A 13677-nucleotide genomic window follows, 5' to 3' on the forward strand; every position below is an offset into this window, starting at 1 on the left:
CATAAAAGCACTGAAAAATTCAGTATTCACATCGATTCTGGAGAGTGTTTTTAAGAAATTAGACTGGAGTGAAATGGGTATCAACATAAATGGAGAGTACCTGAGTAATCTCCGTTTCGCAGATGACATCTCCCTGATGGCAGCTGATCTAGATCAGGCGCAAATTATGTTGCAACAGCTGAATGAGGAGTCAAACAAAGTCGGCCTCAAGATGAATTTGTCGAAAACGAAAATCATGACAAACATTGACGACGACAGAGACATTAAAATCGGTGATACTGTCATTGAACGAGTCGACAGTTATGTGTACCAAGGTCACAAATTGAAGTTGGGTCTAGACAACCAAACTGCAGAAATAAAACGTAGAATTGGTCTTGCATGGGCAGCGTTCGGAAAACTCAGGCAAATTTTCAAAAGCAAAATGAACAATAGTCTGAAACGTAAAGTGTTCGATACGTGTGTCCTTCCTGTGCTCACATATGGAGCGGAAACGTTAACGTTAACAAAAGCTTCCGAAAATAAATTAAGAGTGGCACAAAGAGCTATGGAATGGAGTATGCTTGGAATTACGCTCAGAGATAGAATGACAAATCAATGGATTCGACAACAAACAAAAGTCGTTGATGTCATGGAAAGAATAGCATCTTTAAAGTGGAGCTGGGCGGGACATATTGCAAGAAGGACGGACGAACGTTGGACCAAAAAGATCATGAACTGGAGACCACCTAAAACACGACCTAGAGCGCGTGTGGAAATTCACGCTATCCGCGGTATCCTAGATACCGGGAAATCGTTTGGCAAAAATTACGGATACCGGGAAATAAAACCACTGCCGAACAAACCCACCGGGAAATGTATGTACCGGGAAGTTCCCTTTAGCTTTTTGGCTACCGGGAAATTTTGACTCGGATACCGGGAAGAAAACATCATTTCCAAACGCGACCTAGAGGTAGACCACCAGAGAGATGGAGTAATGGTATAAAGAGAATTGCAGGCGCAAATTGGCAACAAGTGGCAACTAATCGTTCGGAATGGAAAAGAATTGGGGAGGCCTACGTCCAGCAGTGGACAGAAACAGGCTGAAAAAGAAGAGAAGAAGATAAAATTTCAAAAATAATCTTTAACTTTCAACGAAGTGCAAACAACTTTATATATTCAATCATCAGGTCCTTAACTATTTAAAAATGTGTCGCATGCGGAGTCGTAATGGTTTTGCCGATGGAGCTACTACTCCGGAAAGTCATGGTACAGGGCTCAGAAAAGTCAATATACAAATGCACGTAACGTCAAAGTCATTGGCCCTGTTTGATTTGTAGGTCCATCATCGAAAAGTGAATGGCTGTCAAATAGAATACCACTTCAGTTCAGTACTCTTCGCAAATTTTTTAGGTCAATTTTTTGTTACGGCGAACTATGAGTCACCCTCAGCGATATCAGTTATTTTTTAGGTAAGATAAAGGACTTCCGTCACATTAACCCTTTAAGGGTTTTTTGAATGATCACAACTTTTGTAAGTATGTCATTTCGACAGCATCAAAAAATCTTATGAAAATTAAAAAAATCTGAAGAAATCAGTCTGAATCCCAAAATCTAGAAACCAATCTTGGAACACCTCGAAAAATCCGATGGAAACTAACAAGTGCCAGATTAATCATCTGTCATCCCAAAATTTAGGAACCAACCATGGAAAACCTCACTTATATTGAAAATAACCCAAATCCATCGAAAAATCAGACGGAAGTTAGGAAGTGCCAGAGGAATCATCTGCCATCCCAAATAGTAACCAAAATTGGAACACCTTCATTACATCGAAAATAATCCAAATCCTTCAAAAAATAGACGAAAGTTAGGAAGTGCCAGAGGAATAATCGGTCATCCCAAAATTTAGGAACCAACCTTGGAACACCTCACTCATGTCGACAATAATCCAAATCCATCGAAAAAACAAACGGAAGTTAGGAAGTGCCAGAGGAATCATGTCATCCCAAAATTTAGGAACCAACCTTGGAACACCTCCATCATGTCGAAAATAACCCAAATCCATCGAAAAATCAGACGGAAGTTAGGAAGTGCCAGAGGAATCATCTGTCATCCCAAATAGTAACCAACCCAAAATTTAAGAACCGACCTTGGAACACCTTACTCATGTCGACAATAACCCAAATCCATCGAAAAAAACAAACGGAAGTTAGGAAGTGCCAAAGGAATCATGTCATCCCAAAATTTAGGAAATAACCTTGGACTTATATCAAAAAATCCGATGGAAAGTCAGTTGAAAATATTTAAATTTTTGGGGCACTTGTGGTGTGAATTATGAATGATTTCTCAGACATATGTGAAGAGTAACTGAATAATGTAGCATTAAAGTGGAGCTAGCATGTTGGAGATCGAGGTCAGGAGTCAAATTAAAAAGAAATTAAAAAGAACCTAACAAACCTTGGGATAACAAGTTGAGAAGTCACGTTTTCTTATGTTGACCTCGACCAAGACTGAAAACTTTGGGGAGGTCACGCAGATACTACAGTTTATGATAAATTGGCCGATTTCATCCAAGGCTGTATACTTTGGGGAGGTCACGCAAGGTCACGCAGACCGCCATTTTATTAGATACGCGGGAACACACCACTTCTGATGATTTTACATGTAAAAAATTTCACCACATCATCAAGACGACGAGAATCATCAGAGTAGGTGAATTTTTGTATGAAATCGGCCATTTTATCATCAACTGTGGTGTGTAACCCGCGTATCTGTATCTGCGTGACCTCCCCAAAGTATACAGCTTTGGATTTCATCAAGGTTCTGAAAGAACAGGTTAAGACACATCTGAGTTGATCACGAAGGCGGTGACACACAAATTTTGACAAATAGATGCTATTTATTGAACATACTCAATACAGATTGTTTGAAATGTCAACCTGATAAAAACTATTTTTTTTCTTCAAGTTGACATTTCAAACAATCTGTAATGAGTATGTTCAATAAATAATAGCATCTATTTGTCAAAATTTGTGTGTCAGCCGCCCTCGTGGGTGTCTTAACCTGTTCTTTCAGAACCTTGGATTTCATACCAAAATTGATGATTCTCGTCACCTTGATGTGTTGAATTTTTTTACATGAAAAATCATCAGAAGTGGTGTGTTCCCGCGTATCTAATAAAATGGCGTTTACAGCCTTGGACCTCGACCTCACCAAGGCTGTATACTTTGGGGAGGTCACGCAGATGCAGATACGCGGGTTACACACCACGTTTCATACAAAAAATTCACCACGCCATACAAATTCAATTTTGGTGAATTTGTTTGTATGGAAAAGGTGTGTTCCCGCGTATCTAATAAAATGGCGATCTGCGTGACCTCCCCAAAGTATACAGCCTTGGACCTCACACTCGATCCTTTCCATTTATTGCCATCTACTGTGAACTGTAAGAACCATAGTCGATGGATGACCGATGGCCGTGTATTCTCCTCTTAATCGGTGTAAGGGTGTGCGTACATTAAACGTCAATAGATAAACTTTTGCGAAACAAACAATAATTTTTTTTTGCAAACTGAATATACAATTGCGGTTGAAACAGCATTTTGATCAATTCTTAAGGAATTTATTATGGATTTGGAATCGACCGGTCTGTCCCTAGAGGAGAAGTTAATTTATTTCATCGACAAAAATGAAGTAAATAACGTGGAACGATTGCTGAAAGAAGGTAATTTAACGAGAATGATTTTTCTCACTGCCTGTCAATGAATAGGACAGTAAACATGACAATGGATCGCAATTTCTGTTCATGTTTTTTTGTGTGAATATTTTGTTAGGTGATAAGAGAAGCTATTGCTCTTTTAAGAAGTAAATATTTACGTTGTATATAGGCTCGCCCTGTTGACATCGCAGACATTTTCTTAAGAAATTTTTCGAAAGCAAAAGTTTTCGATGAGGTGCAGTGGAGTTTTTGTCTAACTCTCTGCAGGCAGGCTTCCATGAAAAATAGTTTTAAGAATTGTTTCCACTCAACAAAAAGTACTCCGTGAGAGAGAGCGCTGTCAAGTAAACAAAGCAAAAATTGAAATAATTCAATTTTGTCTCTCACACGGAGCACGTTTTTGATAATTGGAAATCAAGCATTAGTTTTCGACCAGCCAAACCATTAGTCAAAAATGACCACAATTAATTCGACGTCCATTTCTCACTGTCCATTACATACAGGAGCCAATGCAACAATAATCACATCGATTGGCCGGTCAGCAGTTGGTTACGCGACACTGAAGGGCCTGCCGAACATTTTAAGGCTTTTGCTATGGTCATGCGAGGACAATTTCAATGTTGACGACAATGAGTGCAGCGAACCGAAGAAACTGAAAGCGTCCAAAGACCGTACACCGGATGGTATGGAGGACTTGCAGTGGGAAGAAGAAATTCAAGATGATTTCAGTAAATACGATGCGAACGATGAATGGTCGAAGCTGTACGTGTAAGTCATTCATTTCACATGGAATAGGTTGATTCGATTCTGATGGCCAAGCTCACCCTTTAGATATTACGCTCGGATTTTCGAAAAGACCGGAGAACTGCTTAGCAATACGATTAAGAAGAAGGATCCGCATTGCCTTGACAGCTATAGTCATGCACCGTTACACTATGCAGCAATGATAGGAGATCTGCAATGTGCAGAATTATTACTTCAGGTATGTTGGTTGGTTAGCGATGGTCTTTAACGGATTCATTGATTGAACCGATTCAATTTGCCATCAGTACAATTCACCCGTCGACATTACGACGAAATGTGGATACACCGCCTTGCACCTGGCTGTTAAGAGTCCGGACGTTACAAGGTGTTTGCTGAAACGACGAGCCAATCCAAACAAGTATGCCGACCATAAACAGGAGACGCCTTTACATACAGGTAGTACATTGAAGTTGCCCTTTCGAGTCAGTCCCTGACCGACTAATGAATTCTGTTTTTCCATCCCAAACAGCCGTACGTATTGGCACCCCAGAAGTGGTAAGTAAATCCTTTGGTACATCTCAGTAACAAGGTCTGATCTAACAACCCTTCCAGATAACAATGCTAATAGATTCTGGTGCTGACATCAACGCTACATGTCTTATGAACCGGACGCCGCTCATTTTAGCCGTTGCAAGCAAGCAATTCGAAATTGCGAACATTCTGATCGACCGAGGAGCTAAGCTCAATACTCAGGACTCTCAAGGTACGTTTTCTGATCAGATCGATGGCAGTGTCGTCAATCAATGTCGTCATTTTACCTGCACCAAAGGTTGGACGCCACTGTACGTCGCCGTATTCGTACAAAATGTGCAATTAGTCGAACGACTCCTACAACTCGGTGCTCGGCTGTTCGTCAACCACTATCTGCTGCACTACTGTGTGCGCGAAAACCTACTGGACATTATCAAAATGCTCGTCAGATACGGCGACAACATTGACATACGCAATGGTTCCGGATGGTCACCGCTACTGATTGCAATCAGTGAACGAAACCTTCCGATATTCCAATTTTTCATGGACTACGGCGCTAAATTGAATAACAATCCGCTGCTCAGGGAATTGCACGTGGCTATCATGTACTGTACCGAAATGACGGAGTTCAAAACCATTGTCCAGACATTACTGTGCAGAAATATCGACGTTAATTCGGTCAATTACTGGGGCGAGACGCCACTACATTATACTATACTGCAGGAAAAGTACGATATGACCGAGTATTTGATCAAGGAAGGTGGTGATGTAAATGTAGGACACATAGCGCGTTCGACGGATAATCTTATTCTTGCCAGATATTCGAAAAATCTCGATTTAATCAAGCTACTAGGTGAGAGTGAATCGATCCGGTCGGTCACTGCATCGTATACTAACAACACAATGTTCCGTCTTTCAGTGTACGCTGGTCTCAAAATTCATGGCTCATTCCGACCAAAATCATTACCACCACCACCGTGGAACGATGTAAATAACAGCGAACACTTTCTAGCTAAAATATCGTCCAATCCACTGTCCCTGCAACAGTTGACACGGATGACAATCCGTCATAAAATTATTCAGAAAATGCACTACACATCGAAAGGTCCACCGACCCAACCGTTCAATTATGTGAGAAACTGCGATGGTTCCATCGTGAAATATTTGATATCCAGGTTGCATCTACCGAGACCCATACAAAGGTAACGGTCGAATATCACGATCATTTACAGTGGACCTGACCTGAGCGAATGGTTGTCTGTTGTGTTTCAGATATTTGTATGACTTCCCAGATGTGCCACACCTGAAGAGTGCCAGTAATCCTACCACGTCAGCGATTTCCAGTTACGAAATTCAAACATCCAATGCGATTACGGTAAATAATAACTTTTAAGTGGATGGCATTCACCGCACCATGTGCAGCGTCGAGGGTTTAGAGATCTTCTGTTGTGTCGAGAACATATTTTTTGATTATTTTGCAGTACGGCTACATCGACAGTCTTGCGATAAGATGTAGATGGCAGCACTATTGCGGAATAGTGCAAACTAAGGTGGTTCAAATGGCATTTTGATAGCGGTTTCTTGGCCTAAAATCTTGAGTCTTAGGCTGGATCATTGACATGTTTTCTTTGAAAGGGTGTTGGTATTGTTACCAGAATTCATTGAATTCGTCGAGAGGTCTAGAGCGGAGTGCTGGAAAACCAAAATAATTCGGGAACACTTTTCGGGTGAACTTTTCCCTAAAGAAAACGTTCTGAAGGATGAAGATGAAAAAATGTTTGAAATTTCCTCAAATAGTTGCAGGCATCTCGGGAGTACACTAAGTTTTCCAGTTCTGACAACAGGCCGCTTCTTCTTCCAGATTGCGGTACCATCTCAGAATTTCCGAAAGCCTCAACTTATTCAGGTACCAATTCCGCCCACAATGTCCACTTCTATCACTCACCAAATGCGACTCCGGTCCATGGTTAGCAAATCGTTGACCTATTTATCTTCGGGCATTGGGAAGAAGTATTGGGAAGCCTATATTCCTCCATCATACACTTTTCAGAGTTCTGCGTGTTTACGATCAACCGAAACTCCCGTTCTGACCCATTTACTTGACCCACTGAGAGTCATAAAATAGCAATCGATTCTTAAGAATTAATAAATTTTCGAGTAGCTTCTAACGAAAATTGGGGGAGGGGAAACTCTACACAGAAAATCGTTGTCTTCTTTGATAATGAATACTTCTTTCATGCACCAAGCCTTTGTCAGAGATCTCTCATCTACTCGGTTTCAATATTCGCTTTTTTAGTCGTCGCTTGTTTTTACTGATACAATTTGCATTAAGTCGCCCAACTTGAATCTGTTCGAACAAATCTGTGTTGAATCCAGAGTTGAACGGAGGTCTGATTACGATTATCCAGAGCCTAATATTTGGGAATTAATTCTCTAAATTCCCAAAATTCCCAAAAATTCTCAAAAATTCCCAAAAATTCCCTAAATTCCCAAAAATTCCCAAAATACACAACAAATATTTCAGAACATATTGAATATAATATATTCACTAAATTGAGCTTAAGCGGCATATCGCCAAAACTGGAGGAGATGGTGATAGGGGAACAAGTGGTCTCCGATTTTAAGGAGTGATAGATTCGTCTTCAATTCTAGAGAATCGTATCTTTCATTTTTTTTCGAACATTTTTTTAAATTTTCGGTTAAAGTGTTCAATATAACTCAAAAATAATTATTTTAAGAGCAGTCTACACTCTACACTCCGACCTTCTATGAAAAACATTTTCGATGATAACTTCTTATTAGAATATTTTTTGAAAAAAGTGGTTTCATCGTTTGGTGCCACAACATATAAAGTTTCGATAGCCACCAGAATAAACCGCGAGCCTTTTTTAATAAAAGTTTATTTTTGTTATAAACACTTTTTATATTTTTTTATAGAAATTAATTAAAAAAAATCACTGCCATGATGAACTCACGTACGGAAACTCTAAAGAATCGAAATGGGATATTAGGTATTTGTCAGCTGATAGGAATATTTTGTTTGTTAGTGTTTGTTTTTTGGTTATCTCGGTGATCACAATTAAAACAAACTGTCAACAAATAAAACATCCCAATTTGTTAAGTCACAAAATTGTTTTGTTTTTTTCAAGCGCGAGATTTTTTGAAAATTGGAGCGGCTTTTTAAATTGAAATTAAGAATTTCAAATTTCAAATTCCACTTTTCCAATATCAATATACATTTTCAGTGTGTTTTTGATGTGTTCATTGAAATAAAAATAATATGGACAAAGGCTCGCGGTTTATTGTCAAAATTGATGCAGTCTACGCCGAGAAAACTCAAAAGTCCAAAAAATATCACAAAAAACACAAATTTTAGGAATTTTGAGTTTTTTCTCAGTACACTACATCAATCTGGACAATTCCAGTGGCTATCGAAACCTTATATGTTCTGGCACCAAACGATGAGGCCACTTTTTTCAAAAATAATTCGAATAAAAAGTTATCATCAAAAATGTATTTCATAGGGGGTCGGAGTGTAGATTGCTCTTAAATTATTGTTGTGTTGTACTAATGTCGGCTTTGGAGAGACCTACAAGTAGAGTATACGCCCTGGCTGGTGCGAGTACATCGACAAGAATTATATTCTTCAGAGCATAATATTTGGGAACCAATTCTCAAAAGTTCACTAAAATTCCAAAAAAAATCCCTTTTTTTTGCTTGTTCATAGTTTTTAAAGGTTTTTGAACTTTTCCTGATCTTTTACGAGCATCTAATTATAAAAATGCAAAGAAAAGAAATTTTTTGGGAATTTTAGGGAATTTTTGGGAATTAATTCCCAAAATTCCCAAAAATTGCCAAAAATTCCCTAAATTCCCAAAAATTCCCAAAAATTCCCTCAATTCCCAAAAATTCTAGAAAACGATTCCCAAATATTAGGCTCTGGATTATCAGATACGGATTTTTGCCCCAACATTCAAGCTTTGCACGCACGTCGAAGACGTGCTAAAGACATTGTGATAACAGCAAGCACCGACATTTTAGTCAAATTTGAACCACCATAGTTTTAGTACACTTCGCTGGAATAATTTCATTTATGTTTAAACAAAAGAAAATTTGACTTTTTTTAGCGTATAAGGGAAAGCGGTCAAAGAATTTTAATCGAAGACTTTTTGGAAACAGTGGCTATTTCAATGACTGAATTATCATTGTGATTTCAGTCGGTTCAACCTTCTGTTGTTCCTGGTAGTTTACTTTTTAGTGTTTAATGTGCCCATTCTTCACTTAATGTCGTAAAATGTGACGAAATCGATGATGATTGAGAATTTAAAATTTAAGTATTTGTCGTTTAGTGTTTCTGTTTCGCTCTCTCCATGTCTATCTCCCAAAGTCCTTTTACCGCCTTCAAAACGGATAATGATTAGTACAAAGGTCGTGTAAGACATTGATTCATTGATTACGAATAAAACTGATGTTTATGTAGAGATCTAGTCATTTTGAAAACATTTTTCGTTCATTTGTGCACAAAAATAAATTTCCTTCCCAAAAAAACAATGTTTTTTAATTTGTCGCAAGCGTACAACAGCCGGACTTTGGTAAATGTTGGTTTTCCACTTATTCCGAAGGAAAACTCGCACGTTTAGAAAAATGATCTTTAATGGAGGAGACTTACAAACATTAATTGAATTATAACTCGTTAAAACTAGATGTAATTCATGGAATCCAACATTAAGGTGGCGGTACATTTCCACACCGTCAATATCGTCAGGAACGATATTATCGTTTTTTAGACGATAATATCGTCTAAAAACGATATTATCGTTTTTAGACGATAATATCGTTTTTAGACGATAATATCGTTTTTAGACGATAGTATCGTCCAAAAAAACGATAATAAATTTTTTGGGCGATATTATCGTTTTTTTGGACGACAGTATCTTCTAAAAAACGATAATATCGTTTTTAGACGATAGTATCGTCCAAAAAAACGATAATATCGTTTTTTGGACGATAGTATCGTCTAAAAAACGATATTATCGCCCAAAAAATTTATTATCGTTTTTAAGACGATACTATCGTCCAAAAATTTTTAAAAATCGATACTATCGTCTAAAAAACGATAATATCGTTCCTGACGATATTGACCGCGTAGTTATGTCGCCTCATCCAACATTAAATGTGCCAAGGAGAAACTGTAATATGAAAAAATCTTACATTGTCAGAAGATCAATTTCTCTTACTTGAACATCGTGGCAGGGACGAACGACCTTGGCTCGTTTTTGGCTTTCACTTCTCTTGTTTTAAGTAAATGTGCGCTAGCGTTTGAGGTCTACAATTCCATGGCCACGTTGAAACAACCCGCAAGTCATCTGCTGTCGGTATCGACGCCAAGAATGAGCAATACTCTGGCAATGGACAATATGAATGTGGGATAAAAACAATGAAGTAATAGATTGTGTATCAAACACTTGCGGACCGTTTCTCAAAGGTTAATCAATTATTTTGTCAGCTTCGACTTTGTAACGTTGTAGAGACTCTTTAGTCGTAGGCATTTGAATTATTATCGAAGAAGAAGTGAAACAGAACGTGTGGCATTATGTACCCACATTTGCTCGCAATTTTCTGGAAACAAAACCATCTACTTCACAATCGCTATCCAGTGTATTTACTCGGCTTTAAATACGATTTATCCATCATTATACAAATGTTGACAAGGATGTGTGCATTTGACAAAGCACCTGGCATAGTAGTAGAATATCCCTTATGTCAAATAGATTACTAATTACGACACGAGAATTATGAGTTCCTGTGAACTCTGGTAAAACCAACAAATTTTTATTTTTATTTAGTGAAACACAGCTGGGCTTGAACTAGCAACCTCTGGTCTATAAATCCAGCGCCTATCCAACTCGACCAACGAGGCGAGCAAAAATGAAGTCATTTCAGATGTTTATGTCTCACATTTAACGTTAACCACTAATGCCAACAATTATCACGTCTTTTACAGGCTTACATGAATATTGTTTGCCACACATCAGTGCCTGATCTATCCAATACGTTTCGTTCTCCATTCTAATTACTAATTACGACAGTGTACCATTTAGTTTTTCATTTTTACACTGTTTCAAGGTCAGTTAGTGTAAATGTTAGCCTATTTAACAAAAGCTCCGGTTGTTTTTCTCTCGTAATTTATCGAAAACAACGATGTGCGTTGGCAGAAAGTATACTTGTAAGGAATTAGTCATTCAGCAGATTCTACCACTGGCCGAAATAGTGGCAAATCAATTACTAATTCCTTCAGTTACCGGATTACTATCTAATAGGGCGTATCGAATTTTGAGAATTTTAACACATTGAAATTAATTGCGGCTTGCCAACTTTCGGCACCCTGGACTTTACTTAAATTGTCGAGGAATGTCTCCAAATAAATTTCTAAAAATCCAAAACTGAATTCTAGATTTTTAGAAATTTATTTGGAGGTATTCCACGACTATTTAAGTAAAGTCCAGGGTGTCGAAAGTTGGCAAGCCGCAATTAATTTCAATGTGTTAAGGGTCGCGATAGCCTGTGTGCGGAAAACGTAGATCATTGAAAACTAAGTCCAGGCATATGGTTGATGGATCCGAAGGTGCCCGGGAAGAAGTCCCACCGGACGACTTTAACTTTCAAATGGTCATAGCTCGGAAAGTTAAGAGTATTTTTGAAAACAATGTTCTAGCAGGATGTAGAGCGTTAAAAACTCTACAAAACTGCCAAAGAAACCGATGGTCCAAAAGGTGTGTCTGTCGAGGTTTTCTAACATCGAAAGTTCGACATTTTGGTTTTTGACTTTTATTTCCTGAGAGACAAATTATTAACTTTAGCTTTTGGCATGAGGTTGTAGAGGAGGTCGAGTACTACCAGTACACTAGGCATTGTCCCGGTCGGCGATCCATCCGAAACCACTTTTTCAACATTGTTGAATGGACTTTTTAAGTGTACCCACGTCGCCCACGAAGCCATTGCAGACAATGTAACCGGTGTTGCTGAGTCGAGGTAACCTTGGCCAGTAAGTGCACATAATATTCCATAACAGTAGCTGAACTCTTTTACAAAATATTTAAGAATTCGGTGATGCTCCGGAAATTCCTTCAATGGTGTGTACGTGTAGTCAATTACCCCGAGTCGTTTCCCCCTCGAGATTCTGACATCTAATTCGCTGAACAGATTCCTTTCAATTGTTATTTCATAAACATGTTTGTACACTGCCAAAAAATATTTTTTCACATTACCTGTGACAGATAATGTATCCGTCAAATGTTAGCTGTGACAGGTAATGTACATTATCTGTCGTGGGTAGCCTACATTGGCTGTGACTGGGTAATGTTTTAGCTTATATCCACAATAAAACTATGAAACGTTACGTACTGAATGGCTCAGTGACAACGCACTAGACTCATGATCTGAGGGTCCGCGGATCGAATCCAGCGCGTAAAACTTTTTTTTATTTGCAAATTAACTGTCGAAGTTAAGCTTTTACATTACCAGTCACAGCTAATTTTATAAAAGATTACCTGTCACAGATAATGTTATGAAAATACATTACCTGGGGACGTACATTACCTGTGACCGCTGTTTATTTTTCTGTCAGTGTAGATTTACTCAATTGAGTTATAAAGGTGCATGACAAGTACGTCGAAACAAACAACCAAATCAATTAATCAATTTGTTTCATGTCTTTTTATTACATCAAGTTATTCATCAAAATATTTTTTGGAAAAATAATTTAAAAATTAAATTATTATTTACAGTGAGTGCGCTTAAAATTAATTGCGTTTTGCAAGTACCAATTAAAATTAGAAAAACGAATATTTCCTATTATCAATTATGTGGTATGTTATGGTATGATCCGCTTTACAGTACTTAAAAATACAACAACTAAATTAATCACAATTATTGCACACAATTGGCCTAAATTTTGTCTTTAATTTTTTTAAATTTAAATTTAAATTTTGAATAAAAATCATGGGATCACTAAAATTTCTGGAATCATTTTTTTCCATCGATAAAGATAACGGGTTTTAGTAAGGTTTCAATGTGGGAAGTTGCTATAATTTCTAACTTTTAGTTAGAAATTTATTTATAAGTTATCCGAATAGGAAACACAGAAAGAAAACTTAGGACAAAAATTTTAATTTAAGTTTAAACCATCGAAACCACAGCTCCTTATCAATCCTTATCAATTTCACATTTACCAATTTAATTCAATTAAATTAAAAAAAAAAAAAAACTTCTTCCTGAGATACCCACCCAATACAATTTCGGCAACAACCGCCTTTTCCACCAAAAATTTCCCATTTTTAATTTCAATTTATTTTCCAATTAACAACAAAATTGATTTAAAACCAAAAAACTGACAACATTGACTATGTTAAAAAAAACCATTCGTCCAACGAACGAAGCTTATCGATCTAATTCTTCACTGACTTCAATATGGCACGATGAAGATACACGGACTTTTTCGTTCAGAGAATTTTTTTATGTTAAATTACTAAAATGTACAGAAATTTTGTTTAACTTAATTTATCCTAATTAATAAGCTTATCCTACGCTCAAATTAATAATTTAAAAACGAAATCTGTTTCTAAAGCCATCAATGTTTGCTTTGCAATTTAAAGACCAAACATTTTAGGGTCACTGACAGTTGCTTTTTCAAATTGGATATAATT

The 13677-nt window shown here is 37.5% G+C and overlaps 1 protein-coding gene across 1 annotated transcript; it reads left to right on the plus strand.

The window, feature by feature from the left end:
• Positions 1–3496: 3496 nt before the first annotated feature.
• On the plus strand, positions 3497–9518 carry LOC119072553 (putative ankyrin repeat protein RF_0381). Its single transcript, XM_037177790.1, has 10 exons — positions 3497–3703; positions 4201–4465; positions 4529–4679; positions 4747–4897; positions 4971–4996; positions 5054–5204; positions 5271–5825; positions 5892–6174; positions 6245–6347; positions 9100–9518. Exons 1-10 carry the CDS (start codon positions 3607–3609, stop codon positions 9181–9183), a joined length of 1866 nt encoding a protein of 621 aa, XP_037033685.1. The 5' UTR covers positions 3497–3606; the 3' UTR covers positions 9184–9518.
• The last annotated feature ends 4159 nt before the right edge of the window (positions 9519–13677 follow it).

The sequence above is a fragment of the Bradysia coprophila genome, assembly GCF_014529535.1.
Source record: "Bradysia coprophila strain Holo2 chromosome IV unlocalized genomic scaffold, BU_Bcop_v1 contig_84, whole genome shotgun sequence".
Taxonomy (NCBI): Eukaryota; Metazoa; Arthropoda; class Insecta; order Diptera; family Sciaridae; genus Bradysia; species Bradysia coprophila.

Excerpts from the sequence above, each read along its gene's own strand:
- LOC119072553 (XM_037177790.1), top strand. The coding sequence starts at position 3,607 with ATGGATTTGGAATCGACCGGTCTGTCCCTAGAGGAGAAGTTAATTTAT. Across the intron at positions 4,680-4,746 it reads GTGCAGAATTATTACTTCAG|TACAATTCACCCGTCGACAT; the intron begins GTATGTTGGTTG and ends ATTTGCCATCAG. Across the intron at positions 6,175-6,244 it reads CTACCGAGACCCATACAAAG|ATATTTGTATGACTTCCCAG; the intron begins GTAACGGTCGAA and ends GTTGTGTTTCAG.